The sequence below is a fragment of the Oreochromis aureus genome, linkage group 7 (genome assembly GCF_013358895.1).
Source record: "Oreochromis aureus strain Israel breed Guangdong linkage group 7, ZZ_aureus, whole genome shotgun sequence".
Classification (NCBI taxonomy): Eukaryota; Metazoa; Chordata; class Actinopteri; order Cichliformes; family Cichlidae; genus Oreochromis; species Oreochromis aureus.
This window is the reverse complement of record NC_052948.1, coordinates 17,262,514-17,288,018: the sequence shown is the minus strand read 5'-3', so window position 1 is coordinate 17,288,018 and position 25,505 is coordinate 17,262,514. Positions and strand designations below refer to the sequence as shown.

Below are 25,505 nucleotides of genomic sequence, written 5' to 3'. Positions count from 1 at the left end.
AATACAAACAAAGTTGTAAATTACTGATAGTAGAGACACCAACAATGGACATTATAAAAGAGTTTAGATTTTTTTTAAAGTTAAGACAAAAAAATGGCAGAAAATCGAAAGGGGGGTGGGGGTGGAAACAAGGATCCCCTGCTGCTCATGAACCCTTATTGCTCCTAGCTACGCACCTGCCTCTAAATCCAACGCACATGTGCAACACCCAGACGCAGAAACACAGACTTGTGTTAACTGTGACAATCTATTTTTGCCGCACAGACGGACGCTGACACCGATGACTCCAGGACTTTCCAGCGGGCCGGTGATTTGCTGCAATGCGAACACTTAAATCGCTGCCTGCGCTGTCAGATAGATAGGCGGGAGCAGCAACCTCCCACTCCTCCTATTGCTATAACAACCACAGGGCGGTCGGTGTGACTCGATGGCACAGCAGCTCGGATGCGACTGCCAAGTGTCATCCTCCTGCAAGTAGCCCGTCCTCTGCTCAAAGCATCGCCGCATGAACACTGACTGAATCCCGCCCGGGGTAGGAGGAGGGGGAGAGCCTGTGTTTCCCCCGTCACAGTGATCTGAGCACTGTGGAAGCTCAAGCTTGGGATCCGCTACGTCAAACAGATTAGTGAAATAACCTCTCGGAGTAGGACATACCTCCCCCCACACCCCCTTTGGGTTTGCCTGACTGCATGCAAGGGCTCAGGAGGCAAGATAGACTGTGCTGACAGAAAGCCAGGAAGCCCTTGGCGAAATAGAGAAGTGCATTACTTTTCTTTTCTTTTCTTTTTTTCCTGGGTTGGGTGAGACGACTGGTGATCCTCCGGCAGCCTCTTTCTCTCTTTCTCTGTCTCTCTCTCTCTTCTTCTCCTCCCCCCACCCCTGCGCGAAATGGCGAAAGAAAACGGCGAGTCCAGCGATGGATCTTGGAAAAAGCATGTCGATGACATCAAGAAAATCTTTGACTTCAAGGAAGTCCTTGGGACGTGAGTAACGCGATACACGCAGGCTTTGCGGGCGACGGATAAAAACAACAACAGAAAACCAACAACTTTGTGTCCACTTGTGCAAATTGGTGTCAAGACAACAATGCCACAGTGTAGCGGTTTTGGCGGAAATGAGCGCTGACTGACAGCTGTTGAATGTGTGCTGAATTAACTGGTCGACGGTGACAGGCGCAGGCAGAAACTTGCAGCCCGCTGAAAGAGGTGTTTTAAAGCCAGACCTGGAGCCTGATGAGTTTATTGTTCAGTGTGTGTGTGTGTGTGTGTGTGTGTGTGTGTGTGTGTGTGTGTGTGTGTGTGTGTGTGTGTGTGGAGAAGGGGATCTTAATCATGTGTGAAGTCAGACTCGCGTGATGCCCCCCCCCTCCGTTATGTCACGGTTCATTCAGAAACTACTGCGGCATGTTTCTGCTTTATGTTTTTTTTTCCCAGGACTGACGCGTGTATCCAGAGCTTTGTTAAGGCTGACATTTATTTATCGGCACAACTGTGACAAAGACAGCAGGGGCCTCTTTTGCATTACATGATGATGATGATGATGAAATCAGCTCCCCTAAATTAAGGGGGCCATCTGTGAGGACTTTAGTGGGTGTTGTGCCTTGTTCTGTCGGCCTCTTGACTCTCTTCTCCAAACAGAGGGACAGATTTGAGCTGAGAAAGATCACGTCTGGGGTTTTATGGATCTGTGTCACTGTGGCAGATTCTTGTTTGTACAGTAAACTGTTGTGCTCCGGTTTCTGTGGACTTGTTTTTAGGGAAACCTCCCCTCCCCACCCCACCCTCCACTCCCCCACTCCCCTCATCTTTGGCTGAACTTACTCCCTTGCCCTTGGACCACAGAGCAGGCGAATTCCACAGTTTATTTTGGTCTGCTGTTAGTGCTGCCTGACTTCATGCCTTTTTCTTCTTTCAATAAGTCATGCAGCACAGACAGAAGAGCCCGAGTGAATGAGCGACAGGAGACAGCCAGAGCAGGTCGTGCTCACACGATCCAAGCAGCCTTGTGATAGACTGCTAGGTGCTATCACACGTTTAACAGAGTGCGGTTCTCGCTGCTCTGCTTTACCCCCCGAGATGGTTTCCCCCTCCTCTTTCCTGAGAAGTAGTCATTGTGGTGGTGTTTATGTTGTTATGAGATGCTGAGGGATGGAGTCTCCCCAAGGAAACGTGTTTGTTTTCTTTAATTTAGCTGAAACTGGTGTCAAGCTGCACAGTAAAAAACAAAAAGACAGGTCTCTGGTCACTATGGTTATGTGGTTTGTTCTTCGGAGCATCGTCCCCTTGTGTAAACTTTCATTAGTCTGTATCCTATCATCATCCTCTCATTTTGGGGAAACTCTTGAGCTGCTCAGCGTGACTGCAGATCTGCTGTACTTTCTTTTGTTTTGTTTTTTTTCTAGCAGCATCATAAAATTCTCTGAGATTGGTGATTCATAAAGCACACCCAACACTTCAGCTGCTGGACTAAACAGACGTTCCTACCTAGAGGCAATTCTGATTTTTCTTTTTTTCACCCCCCCTAAGGCTTTCGTTTGTGTGTGAAGAGCCTCTGAATAAGACCAGTGAATCATCGACATCATCATCATCACTGAGACTTACTGTCCACACAATGGCCAGGTTGGAGGAACACACAAACCTCCGCCCACGACCCAGCACACATCTGCGGGGCTGGTTCGTCACCACTCGGTTGTAATGGTACACACCGTACAGCGTGTACTCCTCCTGCCTGGCTGAATTCGAGTGAGGGCCATTTTTACTTGTTCCTGCGCGTCTTAATCAGGGAGTGGCTTGTTGTTGCACTCTGGGGTTCACAACAGGCCACCTGGGGCACAAAAGCCCAGCGAGCTCGCAGCTTTGGCTGGGGATTAAAATGGAAGAGGAAGTGCTGGTCGAAGGAGGGGACAGATTGTCTTCCTCTTCCTCCTCTTGCTCCACCTTTCAACTGTTGGTTCAGTTGTCGGGCTTCCAAATCGCTGTCCGAGAGGGATCATCCCTCTGGAAGTGTCCTGCTGCCAAAGAAAACATGGAAAGCTCATTTAAAAAATTACTGTGCCCTAGTTCTGATGCGGTTTTCACAAGTGTTTCCTTCTTATGATACAATGGCAAACCTAAGAATCTGATGCATAGTAACAGTGGACTAATGGCTATCCTGCCTGTTAAAGTCCATTTTCCTGATGGTTAATCATGCATTTCATGCTTATAGTGCATCTTTACATTTTAACCTTGTCACCTTTATTCTTCTAAATGCTCTGAATGTGTTATCGTTCTCAATCGCACACCGCAATGATCGCACCTCCTGAGAATAAAAGAGGTGAATGTTTCTTTGCAACGACTGCTCGCATTGTTTCTGAGATGCTTGGATGCACCCTTGCAAATAAAGTTCACATCGGTGCGAACAAGACGAGAACAAAGGGACGAGATCCGAACAGTAGCTGGAGGCCAGAGCAGCTGATCAGATACTGATAGCACTTTTAGAACAGGAAGCTTGTGGCCGTGAGACTATAATGGTCTTGGCCGTTCTTCTCTCCCACCTCTTTTGTTGTTGTTGTTTTAATGAGATCTTCACCACTGAAAGGTAGTCCTCATCACTTCAGCTCTGCTTGACTTTGGCCTAATTTTAGGCCCCTAAGCTGCTTGATAGCCTGTTGGAGCAAGTTAAGTAAGCTGACGTTACCCGAGTGCAGCTTCAGACATCCCAGTGGCCGAAGAGTTGTGAGATTTTTAAGTATTTGACTGAGATATCACTAACATACTAGTGTCTGACTGTCAGAACACCATTTTAAGTCCATTATGCAAGATTTCTTGTATAAGTGAGTCTTATGTAAGATCCAGTAAGATGACATTTCTGTAACCTGATAATTGGCTTGTATTTAATGCCACAGAAGAGTTTGATATACATAATATGTCTGTTACATAGTTTATTATCTTTAAAGCTTAAAATTTTGAACTTACTGTTAACACACCGGCCACATTTCTCTTCAGGTTGAGTTGTGTTTGTGTCCACTTGATGAACGGAGGCTCAATATTAACCCCAGTTTAATTGTTCCGTCTCCACCAGCAGCTTCCTCCCGACTTATGAGAGAGTTGAGAATAAACCTGTTCTTTTAAAAGGAAGTCATTTTGTTCATGCTTATTAGGAGTTATTTGAGGACCCCTTTCTAAATGAATAGGGGTGAACCATAACTGTCGGAGGTCAATGGGATATAAAAACTGCATGTTTAGTAAATCTGTAGGTTCTCAGTCATCCAGGTCATGGTAGTCTAAGGAGCAGGTGCTTAAACCCCAATAAGGTTTAAATACCTGGGACTCTCCAGCGTTTGGTTTTAGAACTGGAAAAAGTCTCTTGGATAAAAGATGAAACGTCTTCAAGAAATTTAAAGTAGTCCAGTCACTTTCTTTTCAGGCTCCTTAGAGCTTGCATGTTTAGTAATTGTTTTCCGTGGGGCGTCATCAGCTTCTCAGATCATTGTGCAGGAATTTTGGAGTTTTGTCCCCCTTGTCTGCTTCAGTTCATTGAGGTTTGTTGGCATTCATTTATGCACAGCTCTCTTAAAGTCCTGTCACTGGATTTCAATGGGCTTGAGATCTGGGCTTTGACTGGACCATTGCACCACCTTCCACCTCTTTTTGTTTTTAGCAATTTTTCAGCCAAGCTTTGAAAACATGGCCTCACATTTCACTTTAGAATACTTTAGGATGCAGATGAGTTCGTGGTTAACTCGGTGACTGCAACGTGCCCAGGTGCTATGAAGGAAAACCCGACATGCAGAGGGTATTTTTCCGTTACCTGGATCCACTTACCTTAACCAGCTTTGTGTGAAGCCAGTGTTATCAACTCGCTATGTTAACCCTGGTTATCCCGATCTAGGTACGAGCAAGTTCACATGAAAGGGGTGGTGCTGGCATCATCTGACCAATCACATTTATTTCTTGTGATTGGTCTCCTTTATTATAAAACAAGAGTAAAGTCTAGTGTGTGTGTGTGTGTGTGTGTGTGTGTGTGTGTGTGCGCGCATGTTTAAATGTTTTGGTCTGTAAGAGTGGAAAAGAGCTTTTATATTAATAAAGTTTATTCTGTTTGCCAACTGTGGGAGAATCTGATGGATTATAATCTCGTTGGACCATTAGTTTTTATTCTTTCATTGAAAGCCCCAATGGTGTTTAATTTTCTGAGGGCAAGTCAAGAATAAATACAAAAACAGACTAAGCCCACATTTGAATTCTATCTGTAATTGATATAAAGTCCAAAGGAACAAATAGGTGCCTTAATTCATCTATTAATGCATATTGAATAGCAAGACTGTTTACAGCCTAATGGTTAAAAAAAAAAAAGTTGAAAAAGTCATGGAATAAAACAGCATCTAAGAATCTGTATTTATTACTGATGCTCATTTGGGAAACACAAAAACTTTAGACACTATTAAAAATCAATCTTGCTGCTGATTAGTGATGCTGATTTCCAGAGAATTGATTGGTCAGTAGTCGGTGATTTTGAGCTCTAATCTGAAACCTAACCCACTCCTTGAGCAGGCTAGGTTTGCAGAATAAGTTACTATGGGGGGATGCACCCTAGTAAGAAATGATCATTCTTTGTAAGTACAGAAAACCCTGGTAACTACAAAGTTACCTGCATAAGATATAATTCTGCTTCGTAGTACAGGCCTCTGGTCCTGTGTTTGTAAAAGAAACCCAAATCATCACCCCTCCACCACCGTGCTTGACAGTTCATATGAGGTGTTTGTGCTGATATGCTGTGGTTTGATCTTCATTATGGGCAAAGATCTCCTGTTTGGTCTCATCTGTCCAAAGGACGTTGTTGCAGAAGTGATTGGTTCAGATGTAACTTTGCAAAGCTAACTTGTGTTACCATGTTCTTCTTAGAGAAGAAGCTTTGTCCTGACAAGCCAGACTTGTTCTGTCTTTTTGTAATCATATTGTCATGAACTTTAACATTTTACATGCTAACTGAGACCTGCAGATATTTGGCTTTTTTGCAGTTTTCTGAGCATGCACAGTCTGATTTTTGGGTGAATTTGCTGGGATGTCCACTCCAGGGAAGACTTTGTATTGTGTTAATGCACACCTTAATGCTCCAGATCAGCAAACTGCCAGAACTTCTCCTTTTATAGAGGTTCTCCCGCTTGCTGATGATCAGTTAATCAAGTGTATTTGATTATCAGCTCCTGGCTGCTACTTACCCTATCAGTTCCCGTGGAAGCAGTAATGGTGTGCCTAACACTTTCACAGGACTGCATAGAGCACTGCACACCTGTACTTCACTAAAGCAAATCTTCTAAAACATAATTTATTCCCCTACATTTTGTGGCTCAAATGCAGTCCAAAATGCTTTCTAACTACATCTGCTTTGAGTGTTTTCATGTGTTCTACATCCCACATTCTGAAATCGCAGTGTCAAAGTTGTCCTCACTTAGCTTCCAGTTTAGGAAAATTCTTTTTTTTTTTCTCTAAGTTTGACATTCATGAATAAACACCGATATTAAACTGAGCCGGCCTCTCACAGAGCCCCACTTGTTGGTTTTGAAGTGACTGTTGTTGCCTCTGTGCATTGATAATTCTCTGAAACAAGTTGGGTCCTTGAAAGCTGCATGAATGCCGTGAAAGTGGAAGCTAGGCAACTAGGATGATAGAGGACCTTGGTTGCTCTGCCTGAAGAAGACTGTTTACCACTTCCCACCATCACTGCTGTTCTCCATCTACACTGACTGTGCACAGACATTTCCATTTGCATCCGTGGCACCTCTGACCGCAGTGAATGCCTGCACAGCCATGTTGTGTTATCCAGTGTACTCGGAGAGTTGGAAGGATACAAAGCTGCCCTGTATCAGAGCACAGGAAATGTAATTGCACTTATTAAAATAATTCAGCCGCTATCTGACAGACTGATCTGTGGTTTCAGACAAGATTATCTTGTGCTCTTGGGAAAAATTTGGCAGAAACCTTTTTTTTCAGCTCTTTGTGGGCACCAGTAGCTCTTAACAGCCTGTAAACTGACCATCGCTCTCTTTTTCATCAGCAGTCCAGTGACCTCAAATTGCACATTACTGGAAAGTAGCCTGAGGTCCACAGGGTATTAGAATAATGGCTCCCAGCTCCAGTTGTAGGGACCTTAACAGCTGCTGGATTTCACTGGATGTATTAGTCGAGTTCATTTAACAGGCAGAAAGCCATTTTTGGCAGGTTGGAGAGGAATCCCCCTCCTGCCTCCCCACAGGGAATGTTTCATTTATTCTTCTGCAAACTGGCATTTCTTAAACCAAAACCCAAATTTAAAATATTCAGCCTACTCTACTACAGACAATATTTGCAATTTTTTTTCTATTACTAAAATGCTAAATCTCTTCATTCAGTAAGTGGCAAACTCTTCTGTCAGTTGATTCAGCCAGATTCATTTTTGTTGAAAAACTGTTAATTTCTAGTTTATTCACAGGTCGACCTGCCAATTGTGGTAATCTATGGTAAAAGCTAGTTGGGTTCCACAGCGGTGGACGTCGGCCTTCAGACAACCCTCGTGAACTCTGTTTCTGACACCAGTGGCCTGCTGGAGGTCATTTTGTAGTTCTCTGGCAGTTCTGATCCAGTTTCTCTTTCCATAACGGAGCAAATACCGTTCCTGGTGATGGGTTAAGTACCTTCGGCCCTGTTCAGCTCTCCTTGAGTAACTACCCCTCCTGGACTCTCCTCCATACTCTTGAGACTGTGCTGGGAGACACAGCAGACCTTCTGGCAATGGCACATTTGATATGCCATGCTGGTGGAGCTGAACTACCTATTAACACCAAAGCAGCTGAAACTGATTAACAAACCCCTCTGCTTAACTGACCAGATCAGTCCCAGAAGTTTGAAGTTTTAAAGGGACTGGATATATTTTGCAAGCTCACAGGTGCAGCTTACGCTCCATTAGCAGCACCAACCTCCATCAGATGAGTCCTACAGCTGCTGACGAGACTTGGACAACAGTCAGATGTCATCAAAATTTATCTTATTTCAGGTCATGCCACAGCATCCCATATTGGTTAACATCAGGGCAATGATGCTGAATCTTTGTCTTTTTCTTTTGACCGTTCAGTGGTTTGCTTCAGGTCACTATGTCACATCCGCATCTGCCAACCTCTCCTCACATCACACTTTCCTCTAAAATTTCTTGCTTTTTCATTGTTCCCTCAACTAAACTTCAAACATAGTGTGCCACATTCAGCTTCTAACTCACCTTGCCTGCGGAACATCCCAGAAGTTTGGTGGAACATTCATGTCCTTGCATTAACATCATTTCTATTCAGAATTTTATTTTTCCCCCTAATAATGGGATTTTTAACAAGTTGCAGAGATTTCTGCAGGTGCTTAGCTGTTACTTCGGGTTCTTTATCACCTCGTTCAGGATTACACGTTGTTCTCTTGGCGTGAGCTTTGCAGGACACCCACTCCTAGGGAGAGGAGTAACACTCCTGAATTTCCATTGTGGACACTTTGCCTTATTGTGGACTGATGAACAATTTAGGCTTTAGAAATTCTTGTGTACTGTGTTCATTCTCTATAATGCATTTTCTAAGGTCCTGTGAAAGTTTGTGTGCTCAAAGCCTGACTCATCTTTGTGGAGAAGCATAATCACCAGACTTTCTATGGTTTCATTTATGACTGAAGGGCACTACTTTATGTGTTCCACATAGACAATAAAAGTATAGTTATTTGCATGATTTGCATAATTGAGCCTCTGGTACTCATTGAGCCACAACTGGGTGATTTGACTTTTACCTAGATTTTCTTTTTTCTTCTGCCGATCCTTGCGGAGGCCAAAGTTTGGTCATACTTTGGGGGTTGATAATGAGAGGAATGGTGTCTACAGCAGGAAGTAGAAAGCTGCATTCTTTTCACAATTTTCTAGTCATTATAGTTTAAAAAATTCAGACTGAGGAGCAAAATACCCAGCTGAAAAGATGATTGTGTGAAGCCTGATTAAAAATAGTCTTTTGTGTAACTGCACAGTGATGATAGCAGATTTTGAGGGATCGTGGCTGAAAATTTGTAAAATTACATGTGAAAATAAGCCACCATCGTAGCGGTTTAGCCTTCTGTGAGAAAATGTTGTATCCTACAAGCCTGACTTTAGATTTCAGTTTCCAGCCTTAATGAGGGAGCCCACAAGGTTTCCCTGAACTGATTTCGAACTCGGCTCAGGTTTCATCATCGCTTCTGTGTCTGATTTAAAGGTGTCGCCTCACTTTTCAGGAGTGACTTTAGGTATTACCCTACCTGGATTATAGACTTCCGACTCTTCCATCCCATATGTTGCATAACTGCCCGCTCTAATGCATCTTACACAAGATGAATCAGCGTGATTACCCCGCAGTAACACAATGCAGGCACCGTCTGTGAATATCAGTAAGCAAGGCTCGGTTGTCAAAGCCCGCCACCTCCTCCATGAAAGTACTTCCTCCGTCAAAATTGCCCCGCATTTTCATAATCGCCAAGAACAACCAGCTGAGGTCGTGGCCTAGAATTGTTTTTTTTTCTTCTAGATGAGAGATAGGAGGCTCGCTTTGCATCTGCAGCATCAGCCTCTGGTTTCATACAGAGAGCAGCCCACATTTCGCATTAGTCAGCCAGTTTGAGTTGGATATCTGCACATGGTGGTGTTGTGTGACTGCAGACTGTCACACACAGCTCGTTCTGTCATCCAAGAGCGGCGAAACGGGGAGCTCTGTGGCTCTGGGAGGAACTTAAAATTCAGACATTATTCAGCCAAGTGAGTCAGTGTGCTGACTTGATTGTGCAGTCTTTGACACTGGGTCAGGAACAGTTTGCAGGCATACAGTCATTTTCATTGTGCGTAACAGATTGAGATAAGCTTCAATAAGGGGCCCAATTTTGATGGCTCTTTCTCTCATCACTTAGTGCTGCTCCCAAATGGCTGTTTAGTTAAGTTGCACTTTCGCTAATGATTATTGTCACTCCTCAGTTAATTATGCAGTGTATAAAATACTAAACTAATTCCACTTGCTAGATTGGAATAGGTAAATTCTCAAATCTGAAACATGGAGCATGAAAATATTCAGCACTTTTGCTTTAATAGTTTTTTACTTAGCAAACTTATTTTTTGTCTGATCATTTTAATTCTTGCATAACTGCATCCATGTGTATGCATGTGCACATGGAGTGTGTGGGCAGCAGCATCGCCATATGCATGCTTCTAGCAGAGATCACACGTATTATTTCCTGTGAATCATGAACTAATAGAATTAATTGAGTCAGAGCTTGCAGCACAGTTTGTCATGCTTCATGCATTGACATTGTAAGTTGTCATTCACAGGAAGTGATGTTGCTGCCTGTCAGTCTAGTGAGCAAGGGGGACCGAAAACGTGTTATACACCCTTAACCATGCTCTCTCAGTGAGTTCACAGGCTTCCTGTGGTTTTCTTCATTGTGTTTCCTTTGCTGCAGAAAGCAGAACACATGCTCTGAAAAACCACACTCGAGAGTTGCTTGTGAGGCGGCGCGTGCTGTTGGCGGAGGAATTTTGCACTTCGAATGTCCGCACAGCTGTGGAAATTGGTGGCGTGTGCTGAATAAGAATGACGCCCGTTGCCTTAATGGCAGCAGCAGCTGTGGTGGGAAGATAGTGCTGTAACAGGCCAGCAAGTAGTGCACCAACTCACTCACCTGCACAAGCCCTTGAATTTGCATATGGTCCCACATCATATGTCAGAATGAGGTCAAGTCAGAAGGGCGCACGCTTCCAGCCTTCACCGTTCTGTTTGCGGTGAGTGCGCTCCACCTCATCACACCTGGAGCATGGCTTTGCAACCAAGTAGTGCGCGTTTGCCGGCACAGGCCTCTGTTTGTGTGCCGCGATACTGACTGACCCTCCCCCCTCTGTGAGAGGGAAGTGTGGGGGATTAGCGTGGATTTGATGGCCATGGTGGGACTTACTGCAGCCAGTGGCGCTGAGTTTACAGCCTGTTGGGAGGAGGTGATTACACTATGAAAACATAATGGAGCCTTTGATGTTAGTCGCACTGGGTTTAGGAGGAACACTGTGGATCATCACTTTTTGTATATCCACACATAGACTTTGATCCAGTAATGTGCACCCTTTTAGAAAAATTTTGTTCCAACAAAGAGATTTGATTTTAAAAAAACTATCCCCCCCCCCAAAAAAAACCCCAAACAAAAGTGTAAATAAATGAAGGGCATTTTCCTTCTTTTCCAATGAGCTGCCGTTATTGATCACATAATTCCCAATTAGTAGCGTGAATCTATTGAAACAAGTTTCCAGAAGCCGTATTATAGTTTGACAATAGTTAAAGTAACTTCACCTTTTAAATGGAAAATGGACTGATTCTTATATAGCGCTTTTCTACTCTCCCGGAGTACTCAAAGCGCTCTATACAACATGCCTCATTCACCCAATCATACAAGCACTTCTAAACTCAAGTGCAACTAATAAGCATTCACACTCCGATGAACGCATTGGAAGGCAATTTGGGGTTAGTATCTTGCCCAAGGATATTTGGCATGCAGACTGGAGGAGCCAGGAATCGAACCACCAACCTTCCAATCAGTAGCTGATCTGCTCTACCACCTGAGCCACAGCCACCCCAACTTTTTTTTAACTTGTCAGTATTGTCACCTAATAAAACTGAAAAAATCTTTTCTTGGGTTGAGGTATTTAACCAGCTACTTACATCCCTGGTTTTCCACAATGTACCCGCTTCAGTAATTTCCATCCATCGTTTTCTCTTCCCGTCACATGGAGTGCAACTTCTAATGCCTGAATTATGCTTGAGCGGGAAATCTAAACCACTTCAGCGTGCTGTGTCCACATAACCCGATGTGCAGTTACTTTTCTTGAGAGGTGCACACCACGTTATGTGGACGGTTATGGTGTTGGGTTGAAAGGAGTTTAACCCTACTGCCTATCCCCTATGATCTATGCACGAGGCTTCCAAGCTCATGCATACGTTCCTGCAGAAGTCTAAATTAAGCGTTAGTGATCCAGTGATCCTCGATAGAAACATTTATTTCCTTTCCTTTCTTTCTGTGAAGGATTTTTTGTTTCCATCTTTAGCTGGAACTGTTTTCTTGCATATTTTGAAACATACTATGATTTGTTGGAGGTTGCTGAAGCAGCTGTGACAACAATTTAGTACTTTAAGAACTAACTATCGTCAGGCGGACACGGACTCTCCATCTCAGACATGCCCGGGCTTGTTTCGTTATTACCTGCACGAGGGATCGTAGATGGATTTTGTTGCTATGGCAGTGATATCAGAAAATGACATTTTTATATCATGTAAAAAAACTTGGTATTGTTGCAGACAACATGATGTGGCACAGCCCATACAGGCCATGGTACTTTTGTAGCAGTCATCTATCATTCAGATGCCTCTCCAGAAAGGAGCTCGTCCTGCTTGTCGCACAGACTCCAGTTCCTTTATCTTGAATTGCAGCTGGTGTCTGTAATCTTTACTGTGCTCTGGATCTGCTGCCAGAAGCTGCTGCTGGTGAAGACCCGTTCTCACCAACAGATAAACCGACCAATACTCTAACATTACAATAAGAACAACATGTAAAAGCATGTAGAAACCGGAAAAGTGGATAATATAGATATACTTGCAAGAGGAAGCCCTAATGTCTGCTGCTTCAGATGTAAAAGGAAGACACAGAAAGTAACATAAATATTTCAAACTATTTTGGGCTTAAATGTGATGGTTGGTTTTGCAACTTGAGTAAAAGAACTCAGTAATTTTGTCATAAGGAGTCTTCTTATAATAATTACATGATATATTATAGCACCACCGTTTTGAATAATAATTCCTCTGTGTTATCTTTTAATCCTAATGAAAGACATCAGAGTTGTAAGACTGTGTGCTAATCAATAATCTGCCTTTTAGATCATAAGAAGCCCAGCTCACGTGACCCAGTAAATCTTTAAGAGCTTGACATCGAGCCATCCTGAAGGTGTGCAATGAAAACAAGGAAAAAAGTCACCACGCTTCCTGCTCAGCAAGCTTTATTATCTATGTGGTATCATGGCAACAGATACAGATTGCTTGAGCAAATATTCCCCTAATTTGGTATTTGTTTTTAAAGGCGCTCACGTATGGAAGCAGATGGCAGAGGAAGACACGCTATCTGCCATCCTAAATGGGTGTTTTTTAGAGGTTTTAAAAGTGTTTGCTGTGCTTTTGGCTGCGCGCAAGCGTCAAGCGTACGCCAGCACAGAAGGCTGCTGGCCATAGTCGGGGACTTGGCCAGTTCTCAGTAAATATTCCCAATATGCTGTTTGTGTACTCTGGCCTGTGTGCCTCTGAGTGCCCCCTATCTACTCACTGATGATGTGTCAATATTGTCTGAGCGCATATAAAGCAGGACTCTTTCTCTTTTTCTGTCTTGCTTTCTTCCAGCGGTGCGTTTTCTGAAGTGGTGATGGCTCGGGAGAAGGCCACGGGGAAGATGGTTGCAATCAAGTGTATCCCGAAAAAAGCGCTCAAGGGGAAGGAGACGAGCATTGAAAATGAAATTGCCGTCCTAAGGAAGTAGGTACCACACATAGGCTGCATGTAAAAGTGCCAGAAGTGGCCGTATTTGGATGATGGGCTGCCCTAGTTATCAGCTAATGCTTCCAAGCTCGTGAGAAGACTGCACATCGCACAGATACAGAGACCTGCAAATCTGGCTAAGAACCTGACTCATAAACTAGAATTTCATGCACCAGAACTGGAGCACAGACCTCAGGACAGTGCAATCACTGAGACTGTATAAAAAACACAGGAGACTTGGGTTCAGGGTTGGGAGCAGAGCGTATACAGATGACGAACAGCTAGCTATGACAGGGGGGACATTCGACTCAAGACACTTTTCTATTCCTCAAAGCTGAAAAATACACTTCCATTCAGACATGCTAAACATAATTACAACCATACACGCTCAGTACACTCACAAAGAAATGTAGCCACAATTATAAAAGTGCAAAAATATCTTCTAGATTGCAGAGACAAAGCAGGGGGCGAACAGGAGAGGTGCAGAAGTGACTTAATGAGCTCACCACACTAGAACAGCTGACTGTGAGTGCAGGACATCCTCGACACATTTCATTTGTTTTGCAATTTTCAGTGGTTTAAAAGTAGCTGCAGAAGCTGGAGCTGCACAGGCCCATCGGCTCAGTCATGCTTGTTACCATGATTGCTGCAGATTGCTACTACTAACCAAATAATTAAATTAAACTTGCACTGCAGTAACTTATCAGGAGATGGGTGTTTAAGTTTTTCATTATTACCAAACTGTATTGATTAGTGTAAGCATACTAATAGAATTCAGCTGAATGAACAGTAGGGGTAGTAGTAACGATCTTGCTCTGTCCCCATAAAAATCTCAGCTAGAGCCACCTCACGCTAATGCCATCAAGTTTAAAAAAAAAGATGGTGTTCATAAAATGCTAAGCAGTCACCAGTGGGTAATTTCATCATGACTTTGGCCATCTTTTATATACAGTCTATGCTTACAATTCACACACACAAAAATATTTGACAGATGGTGCCCTTAAAAAAAACAAAAAAACTTTTATCTCAATGTTAGCTTTTATCTCAAGCTAACATTGCTGAACTCCAAGTCAGTGAAGCCTGGCAGAATCTCTGTTAAACTGTTTTTATTGTGCCATGTTTATCTCTGATTTAAAGTTTGGCTTTTTAACTTCACTGAATGATGAAGCGAACCTCAAGTGGCCTTTCGAGGAACTTTGTTGACCCAGCTGCAGGGTTGTTTAGCTAGGTTTGTGTCATCCTCTGGGGAAACTTGTTTCTCTCTCTCTGTAACCCTGAGCTGGTTTATTTAGTCTCAGTTTATTTAACAGTCATTGTCAGGCTTAAGTGACTTCCTCACCTAATCCCATCTATCGATTTATTTTGCGTGTACACACATAGACTCACACGCACACACACTAACACACCTACAGGGTATGATAGGATTGCTCTGACACCAGGTGACACTCCATCCTCCTCCAGGGCCTGATGGGTAATTGCAGCAAGAAGCTCAGTTATCACTCACTCTTGAAGTGAGTGCCTGGTTACAGTTGCTATCCTTTGACTTCCTCTCTTTTTTTCCCTCCTCCCTGTCATGGTAACGCATCCATTTTCCTCCCCGTCCTCTTACCCTTTTACTCGTCTGTGTTAGTCTAACAGGCCTCAAACCGAAACCTCATTTTCATTCTGGACTTTGAAAAGGAGAGAAGTTGTGAAGATTGTTTGGTCCTTTGAGACTCTCCCCGCCTCCTCTTTTTCCACCCCCACACTGGCCCTTCTGAAGATGCTCTGTCATCTGTGTATCACCTTGCCTTTGCACACTTTTTTTTCTATCTTGGTTACCTGGACACAGGCTCTCCCAGCGTCTGTGTTATTTTCTTCAGGTGCTCCCGCTAACAGGGGTTGCCGTTCATGAGTCATCGCTCCGTGTCATCTAAGAATCCCCCCACTCTCTGCCATTTACAAAAAGGTTTTTTATTTCCCCCACCCTGTATGAACAATACATTACACTAGGTTCATTTTTTTTGTAACAGTGGACGTGCACACATTCTATAATGGAAAGCAAAATGGGCTTTCAGTCGACAGGGCATCATTTTAACCAAAGAGAAGTCTAATTAGACCTCATTCGTAGCCTGTGCTGAAATGAACAGAAGCTGACAGCAAGCAAAGTGAATTTTCTTCTCTCCCTCTGCAGGATAAAGCATGAGAATATAGTGGCTCTGGAGGACATCTACGAGAGCTCAAACCACCTGTACCTCATAATGCAGCTGTAAGTACATCAAGCCACCACTTTGTTTAGGTCAGCTCTTTGCTTCCCATTTGGCTTGTCATTTTGATAATGTGGTTTTTTGTTGCTTTGTTTTTTTGCTTGAGTAAGTGTCTTTAATATCCTTGAGACATCTATGCTGAAGTAAATGCAGCAATGCTTTAAAGAGACAGGAGTCCATTTTTTAAGAGTAGTGCAATTAAAAAAAATCTAACAAGTATGTTTCTATGCAGTGCTTTAGGTCACATTTGTGTTTCTTGCTGAGATAATAATCAGTATATTGTTGACATTCCCTTGTGTGTTCAGTAAACATGAAGCTGAGCCCACGAGTTATCTTGGCTTGGCATAAAGACTGGAAACACTTGGGAACAGCTAGCTTGGCTTAGCTTTAGAGGTAAAAAAAAAAAAAAAAAGCACGAGCTTTTACAAAGATAAGGAGCTACATGCTTATAATGGACACTACTGAATTTCATTTTTAAGAAAGAAACAAATATCACAGATAATATGATAGATGTGCATAGATCCAGAAGCTGTATATTAAAGATGGACGTAACCACAGTGACAGCTGATCTGCTGGTTAGTGAAGTGCCTTTTTCAGACCTTGTGCTGAGGATTGACCTTGTTGCCATATTAGTGTTTTTGAAATTGGATGGTGGCTATAGACTGTATATAAAAGATGGAAATAGTCACTGTTTTGTAACATCAGCATTGCCATATGGGATACTTGCGTGCTATTGATTTATTTATTTTGGAGCTAAAAGATACGATATTTGAATGAGAGGGCAGAGTTATCATGTAAGGCAGGGGTCTCCAACTCCAGGCCTCATTGGCCGGTGTCCTGCAGGTTTTAGATATCAACCTGGGTCAACACACCGGAATCAAATGATTATTGCATTAACAGGCCTCTGGAGAACTTCAGGACATGTTGAGGAGGTCATTTAGCCATTTAAATCAGCCGTGTTGGATCAAGGACACCTCTAAAACCTGCAGGACACCACCGGCCCTTGAGGCCTGGAGTTGGACACCCCTGATGTAAGGGAAGCAAGTTTGGTGGGTGCATCTCACAGCAGGAGATACTTGCTAACGAATGCTAAGTAGTGGACCGATAAGTTATTACCGTTTTATTCACCAAAACTGGGCCCACTGACTTGACTTTTGGATCCAGCCTCAAGTGAAGTTTTGGGCATTTTTGCTGTAGCTTCTATAACAAACAAGGGATAGCTCATGCTTACATTGTAGCACAGCCTGCTATATTGTCCTCTTTGTCTCTAACAGGGACAGTAATTTTCAAAATGAACAAGTGAAACTAGCTACCGAGACACCAGACTCACCAGGAAAAGGTTTATTGGGGCCGTAGATCAAATGAACAGTAGGCTTATTTTCTCATAGACTTCTCTTTCCAACCAGAGAAGTCGTAAACTGCTAGCCTCCTCAAAAAAATGCAGGTTTAAGACACTTCTGCCATTAGCGTCACTTCTCAGACCTTTAAGCTGCACTTTTTTATCAGGCAACCACGTTGTTATCATGAATGAATTACTTAATAAGATTTATCGTGTTTATTGTCGAGTACGGCTGTTTCCACAGCTGTTTAAGCTCACTGTGCAGCTAAGAATCACGTTCGGGGGACAGACGAGAGGATGCTATCAATCTTCTTATCCAATTGTCTACACGAAAGATGATCAATATATCCTTATAGCAACAATGAGGAGCACGTGCATAGCTGTGGGGTGAAATTGTGGAATAAAATGAAGGAGGATTTGAAAAAATGCACAGATATAAATGACTTTATGGTGGTTTTTATATCATTTTTTAAAGGGAGAGGCAGGGTGTTAAATATTAATATGGTTGTGCTATAATCGAAATTGATTATATTGACATATTATAAAATATACATGTTATATTATCATACATATATCATAAAATGGGACTGTGTGTTAGATAAGATAAGCTAGATAGGGGTGAGAAGCCTGCTGGGTTTTTTTTTTGGTTTTTTTTAAAGCAAATATCTTTCAAATATTTTTCACTTGGTGTTTGTGACGGGCGGCACTCTCCAGAAATTCTTCTTTGCCATTATGCCGTTTTCCTCCAAACTGCATATGTCTTCATGATTTCTGACACCTTTTCCCCTCCCCGGATAATTTCACAGCATTTGTGAGTGATGCACCAGCAATTTAGCCATCCATTACCCGGCCTCTTTGTATCTCTCGAAGGTGCTTAGTGTTTCCAAAGTCTCACTTACGTAAATCTTATTGGTAGCAGTTTATGAAAGCACATATTCTTAACTTAATATGAGTCAGTTTTTTTGGTGGGGGTTTTGCCTTTTGTAGCTGCAGTTTGAAGTCATTGAGAATAGCTGGTTCATCAGTTTCAAACAATACTAAAAGACTGCTGGATAATGAGTCATCATAGATGCAAATAAAAAAGAAGGTATTTTAAAGCTTTAGCAATATTTCATAGCCTCAAATTAGATCATTTCATACAGATGAAGCAAACAAGAAGACACCTAATTTTAGCTTCCTTTCCTTCCTTCTTACAGGTTGTTGTGTTTTTATAAGATGTTTATTTTAATCAAATAAAAAAACTAGTACACTGAGAAGTGAATAAAAGCTAAACGAATTTAAACTGCAGGCATAAATTGGATTATACAAGAAGTGACTAAACTATAGCAATGCATGCAATGAGCTTCAGTAGAGATTTAGAGGAAATCCCTGAGGTGAACTTCAACAGGAAGGCTGTTTGAGCGATCCGGAGTGTTGGTTTGGAGATTTTCTTGCAGGCTGAGTGCAGGTACAAATAAGTAGAGAAGCTCACACTTTTCCTGTGCAAGGGCCCTTTCATTCACTGCTGCATGTAAGGCGTGCAGCAGCTTCAAGGGGAAAATGCAAGCAGGCAAGAATTTGTGGTGTTAAAATGAAATCGATCAAATTAGAAAGAGCAAACGGGTGATACATAAAATGAAAAACAGTAACGCGTTTAATCTTTCTTTGCCCTACGCCTGCTTTTTGTAAAGCACTGCAAATACAGTTTTATGTAACCTTTCCCTCTGCTGTTGTGTGCGTGGACTGACAGGGTGTCTGGAGGCGAGCTGTTTGACCGCATTGTAGAAAAGGGCTTCTACACAGAGATGGATGCCAGTCGGCTCATTCGGCAAGTTTTGGACGCAGTCAACTATTTGCACTCCATGGGCATAGTACACAGAGATCTAAAGGTACTGCGGTATTTGATATTCATAGTCAAACTTCTTTTTTTGTTGTTGTTGTTGTCGCTGATGAGCTGGCTGCACTTTTAGTGCTTTACCAGGAAACCTCTTCAGTCACCCTGTAAGGGGGAAATCCCCGCTGTTCAACCTGTGTGAGTGCTATTATATTCAGCACTCATGACCCGCAAAGGTTAAATGTCAGGGATTTTCCTTTTCTGAAAAACCGTCAGAGCTTCCTGGATGTCACATTTTGCCTGACATCTTAATGTCTTGGTGACTAACATCAGTCTAATCAGAAGAATATGATTATCAACTCGTGGCTGCCTTCCACCAACCGCTCAAGTTAAAGTTTACATCCATTTGTGTCCAGACTTGACCTTTTAGATGTAAAATGTTGAGGGTTTATGATTTAATCCTATTAGACACTGTGTAAAGTTGTTAAAATTAGCTTAAGTAATGTCTTTCGTAGCAAAATGTAGACAGAGAACTGCAACAGCTGCTGCCAGCGCGCACATGACATGACTTCTAACTAAACGCAGACAGGCATACAAATGCATACGTTTTAGCTTTTCTGTTCTTTTCTGTTTTCAGCCTGAGAACTTGCTGTATTTCAGTCCTCATGACGATTCAAAGATCATGATCAGTGACTTTGGCCTGTCAAAGATGGAGGGAACAGGTGGCGTGATGGCCACCGCCTGTGGGACGCCAGGATACGTCGGTGAGGATGCCCTCTGACGCTCTGGCTTTGCTGAAAACTTACTCAGAGATAATTAGATGCTCTCGCTGGCTCAACGTGACCTAATTTAATCTGCCAGTAGCCGCAGGTTAACCTTAGCCATCTGCTTCAGGCAGTCCACCAAATATTCACATTGTCCTCCAGCCTCTGTGGCGTAGTGCATGCAGAAAACTGCTAGCATTGCTTTACTGCATAAATATATGTGATGTTTTAAAAAAAGAACATTTTATCGTTGCAGCTCCTGAAGTTTTAGCACAGAAGCCTTACAGCAAAGCTGTGGACTGCTGGTCTATTGGGGTCATTGCTTATATTCTGTGAGTATTCATTTTAAAATTCTGCCTTAGTTCACTTACAGAGCAGCATGCTTTTCCTTTGTTTCTGTCCTATTATTCTCGAAACTTCCAAATAAAGAGGTAAAAGTATGAGAAAGTGAATCAGCTTGTGATTCACAGCTTTGTTGTTTTTCTACTTCCTGCTTTTTTATTTATCATTTCTATGTAAGGAAATCTGCAACAGCCAAGGGGAAACCCAGCAAGTTGACAGAGCCTAATTATGGAGCACTTTTCCTCCTCATATTATATTAAAACCAGCTGCATCCCCCCTAAAGTGTGCTCATGAGAGATTCCTTGACAAATAGGAGTAATTGGAACTAAATGGCTAAAAATGATTGTTTACTGCCAGCATAAAATCTGTAGAGATTTTTGCAAACAAAGCCACTCTGAAGTCCCTGAATTTAAAAAAAGAAGAAGCTTTGAGCTGTAAATAAGCATAATAGGCCCCCATTTAAACAGAAACTCTTTATTCAGATCAGAAACCGAGCGGAAAACCTCAGTGAGATTAAAAACCTCTTTGCTCAAAGTGTCCTGATTAAGAAAGGGAGATATGTTAGTGAGCAAACACAATGAAATAGATAATAAGATTAAAAATTAAAGATAAACGGCGGTCTCTCTAGTCATGCAGTCAGCTGATCTATTAGGATGTACTGTGCGCAGTAATGCTACGAGCTAAATGCTAGGAAGCCGGTATTTTTAAGCAGATCAAAAATTGGACAAAGATGAAAAGCAGTTAAGCAGTTCAGCTAAGTTATTAGGAATCACCTCTGTACTGCCCGGATCTCTGAAGTGGTTGCAGGCTGACTATTGGTGCCATTTCTTGACCTTGTGTATGTAAAATAATAAAACGAGTGCAATTGGGGACAATTAGGATTTCATATCTTAAGAAAAGTAATAAAGTGCAGTACATAAAAGCAGTCTAAACAACTGCTCTTCCTGTAATTCAGAGCCTGGAAGGCTTTCAGTAGAAAGTGTTACACAAAGCCGCCAACCTAATTATGCAAAGTGGCGTCGATCCCTGGTGTAATGATCTTTTTCTTAAGTGCAGCGAATTTTAAGGTCATTAAGTGTTTCTGATGTTAACAAAAGATGCTTCTGTCTGATGTTTGCTGTAGAAAAATTTTTAGCAATAATAATAATAATGCAAAAATTCCCAATCATGTTGCACATGTGTAATTTGAATGCCCGCACCGTCTGTGTCTGACTGTTCTCTCTCTGTATTCGTGTGCTCGCCATAATCCCTCTGAGGCGCCTCTTGTTGCGTGCTATGCGAAAAATCAAACTGCTTGTAAATGAGATTGGACCACAGCAAATCCTTTTAGATTTGGGTTAAAGTTTGATGATGGCTTTCACACTGGCCGTCGTTGTGTAATCACACCCTCTTCATCTTTTCAGGCTTTGTGGTTATCCTCCTTTCTACGATGAGAACGATTCAAAGCTGTTTGAGCAGATCCTTAAGGCAGACTATGAGTTTGATGCGCCGTATTGGGACGACATATCTGACTCTGGTGAGTTATAACTGTGAGTCTTTGTGTTGGGGGGAAATATGGTGGCATTTCTATTTCATGAATCCTGTACTTCACTCAGAAATTTATGTAGAAGAACTAACTAGACCATGATTAGCCAAATCCAAAAATATAAAATGTGTCACTAAACAGAAGAAATGATAGCATCACACAGTGGCCTCAGTTTCCTGTTCTTAGCTGACTGCTCTAGTCTTCTCCTGCTGTAGCTCATCTGCTACAAGACTTGGCATGATGAGTGTTCAGAGATGCTCTTGTGCGCACCTTGGTTGTAACAACGGGTTATTTCAGTTGCTGTTTCCTTCCCTCAAAGCACTCGGGCTGTTCTACTCCTGCAGTGAGTTCACTGTACTCAAACGTTCTTCACAGTCACTGTATCTCACTCCAGCAGAGGACGTTTGGGGTGCAGTGGAATAGATTCACATCATAGATGTATGGCTGACCAATCTGAAGCAGCTGTGTGATGCTATCATGTCAATATGAATCAAAATCTCTGAGAGATGTCTCCAGCACCTTGATGAATCTGTGCTGCAAAGACTTAAAGCAATTCTGAAGGCAAAAGGGCGTCCAACCAGATACCTAAGAAAGTGGTCACTAAGTGTATATATCAAAATTGGCCACCTTTAGGTTCTGTGCGTGTTTTGAAGTCCAGACTTTTCAGTTTGGATATTTCTGTCTGTTGAAACTGTGTGTAATGATAATTTGAAAGGCGTGTTGAGCTTGTTAGCTAATGTTAGCACAAGCTGGCTAGTTTCCTTGCCAAGGTGTATTTGTGAAATCAGCTGTGATGCTAGCAACAGCCTTAGAACAAAAAGGAATCTACTCTAAGAACTGTACTTTCATGGGGCCATTCCCAAACTTAAATCTCTCAAAATCTTCTGCCATCTGTCCAAACCTATAATTACAGCTCTGTATAATTACAGCTCTTCATAGTCTCATCATGTGAGACTATGAAGGATTTCCATCTTTGTGTTTTCATTGATTCACTTTAATCTACAGACACTTTGCTTTGTACATGTACATTGTAAATTTATAGAAGCTTTACTTCCTCTATAGAGAAGACGTATAAAACAAATTAAAAGCTTTTTGTCATTAAGTGACTTCTTGCAGCCACCTTGCAGTAACTTCACAGCCCTCCAGGGGGCCACAGCACATAATTTTGGAAATGCTTCCTTCGCATGCCTTAGTCCAGCGGTCCCCAACCCCCGGGTCATTTGGTACCGGGCCACGAGAGTTGAGACCCGAGTGTGAAATCTATGGTTTTCAGGGTTTTTATCAGTTTTTAGCGTTATTTTGTTATCGGTTTTTTTCGTTAACTCAGTTTTCCTGGGTCTTTTCACGTGTGTTATGAATAAATCTTCCTTTTTTCGGTACCGGTACTAGTTTTATTTTGTTGTATTTATCCGCGACACCTTAAAGGCCGGTCCGTGAAAATATTGTCGGGCACAAACCGGTCCGTGGCGCAAAAAAGGTTGGGGACCGCTGCCTTGGTGCATCTTATCTCTGAATAAGCAATATGTGGATCTGACAGAGAAACCCACATTACTGCACACTTGTATGGAGCAGCATGTTAGCCACAGGGTAGCCATCTGGGTAGCCAGATAATAAAGAATATCCTGCTTGTTATTCTTTATTTTATTTTACTCTAAATGGGACATAAATGATCAGTTTCTATGGACGGCATGAAAGTAGGGATTGAGACAAGAGACTCATTAGGAAAGCGTTTATTGAGGGCTTAAATCATGAGGAAAACAAGGAGGCTGCTGAGCAAAGGGCAGAAATCACGAAGAAACCTAAAGACACTGCATGTTCATGCCGGCCGGCTTAAAGCATACTTTGCCTCATCATCTCTTTTGACTCTAATGTTGGTCATTATTTACTAAATGAACATCACGTTGAGTTCAGTAAGACTTGAAACTAGTGAATGAGACCATAGACTGATGAGGGTAGTGTTTACTGAGGTATTAAACCAAGTGAGACAGAAGTTCACTTTTCTTATTGACCTCCACAGATTTAGACTTCTTTTCACTGCCACCTGCTGGTCATTAGAAAGATTACATGCTTGGGACCCATTCGCTATTAATACTCTAATGGTTGTCGACTAATAATAATACTTAATTGGAGACGTCAACTGTGAATTTATTGTGTAGTTTTGGTTTCTCCTTATCTATTTAATTACATGTGTTTTGTCTAGAATTGTATTAATATCATATAAATTCGTTTATCCAGTTCAGGGTCGCAGGGGGAGTTGGAGCCTGTTACTAAATGATATAGTTTGTTTGTTTTCTCAGCTGGATGAACTTTTGACTTTTTGTTTTTTAATTCCCTCCTCAGCCAAAGACTTCATCAGCTGCCTAATGGAGAAGGATCCAGAGAAGAGATTTACTTGCGATCAGGCCCTTCAGCACCCCTGGTGAGAAACTGACCGTCGCCACACTGCGTCCCATCCAGACAATCACAGGGAACCACACATCTCGGTGCGATTACACAGCAGTGTTACGCAGATTGCCGGGCTTACGCATTTATCACGGAGTGCTCGTCCTCCCACTGTCATCTGTCACCATGGCTTCGAGCCGCGAGTCCACCTCTGCTCGGCATCGCCGGCCCTCGGAGAGAAATCTGCTGAATAAATGGCTGCCAATTAGTGGCTGGTGTTGTGAAGGATCCTCGAAGAATGTGGACTCTAATGAACAATTGGGATGTCTTCCCAGGCCCGCATCAGAGCTTAACGAGCAAAATGGCGTGGGCTGCTGTCTCCAGCTGAGGTGGCCAATAAGTCCTTTAGCCAGCGATGCATATTTTCGGGGTTTCAGGCAGGTGGTCCCTCTGATATAAATATGTGGTTTGTGACACTGGTAACAGGTGTCGTAACGGAGAGAAATGACTTTCATTGACGATGTTTCGTGCTGAGATATTGTGATGAATGAAGCAGAAGGTGATACGGTGTGCGAGCACCTGCTGAAACATCGCCCCATCAATCAAAGACGTTTTCGCTGAATGGAAAAAAATCACGGCAGCAAATTGGAAAACAGCATGAGGATGATTCTCCAGGATTTTACACATACAAATATAAGTCCTCTGGGTAATGCTGTTTTGGTTTGTGTGTATTGTCTTTTATATTTGATCTGTTTTTTTGTTTTTGTTGTGTTTTCAGGATTGCTGGAGACACTGCTCTGTGTAAGAACATACACGAGTCAGTGAGTCGACAAATGAGGAAAAACTTTGCCAAAAGCAAATGGAGGGTGAGCGTGAGACTTCGTTTTTCTCAGTTGTTCAATATCACAAAAGAAAAAAACACGATATTCTACTATTTTCTCTTTTTAGGGGGGAAAAAAAGTCATGGAGTCGTTTGTCTTTCTCCAGAAATCTGTCTTGGTTACTCTTGTCTGATTACGACATCTCTCCACAGCAAGCCTTTAACGCCACCGCTGTGATCCGCCACATGAGACGCCTGCAGCTGGGCACCAGCTTTGGCAGCAGCATCTCCAGCTCCAGCTCCGTGTCCAGCTCTCAGAGCCGAGGTCCAGCCAAGAGCCAGTCTGTGGACTGCGCCCCGCTCTCCCTGAAGGACTGTGAGTGACATTTCGCACACGACCACGTCTCAGTTTTAGCGCCACGCTCAGCGCAGCTTTTTCACTCTCCTGCCCGCTTCATTAAGCTAAATGACAACTGTTTAACAAGCTCTCGAGCTGTGAATTTTTTCAAATTAAACAGTCTAAATGGAGTTTAACATGTGAAATGTGGTCCTAATTTAATTTTATTTGTTGAATTTAGTTCTTTCTATTTTCCTATCAAGGAGTCAGAGTGATTTTGAAAGTGGTCTTGAGCATTAGCTCTCCAGGCTTTCTGAAAGCCTTTCAGAGTTTTTATTTGGACATTGGCTGCTCTTTACTCAGTCTGAAAGGCACGTTC

The 25,505-nt window shown here is 42.5% G+C and overlaps 1 protein-coding gene across 1 annotated transcript in view; it reads left to right on the top strand.

Moving 5' to 3' along the window:
- Positions 1 to 246: 246 nt before the first annotated feature.
- The window catches only part of camk1db (calcium/calmodulin-dependent protein kinase 1Db), a 28,405-nt gene continuing 3,146 nt past the window's right edge, over positions 247 to 25,505 (top strand). The window contains exons 1-10 of the mRNA XM_031755735.2: positions 247 to 983; positions 13,424 to 13,555; positions 15,732 to 15,806; positions 18,873 to 19,011; positions 19,594 to 19,720; positions 19,977 to 20,052; positions 21,466 to 21,578; positions 23,928 to 24,006; positions 24,748 to 24,835; positions 25,003 to 25,165. Coding sequence (XP_031611595.1) covers positions 889 to 983; positions 13,424 to 13,555; positions 15,732 to 15,806; positions 18,873 to 19,011; positions 19,594 to 19,720; positions 19,977 to 20,052; positions 21,466 to 21,578; positions 23,928 to 24,006; positions 24,748 to 24,835; positions 25,003 to 25,165 — 1,087 coding nt within the window. The 5' untranslated portion in view covers positions 247 to 888. The remainder of the gene's footprint in view (positions 984 to 13,423; positions 13,556 to 15,731; positions 15,807 to 18,872; positions 19,012 to 19,593; positions 19,721 to 19,976; positions 20,053 to 21,465; positions 21,579 to 23,927; positions 24,007 to 24,747; positions 24,836 to 25,002; positions 25,166 to 25,505) is intronic.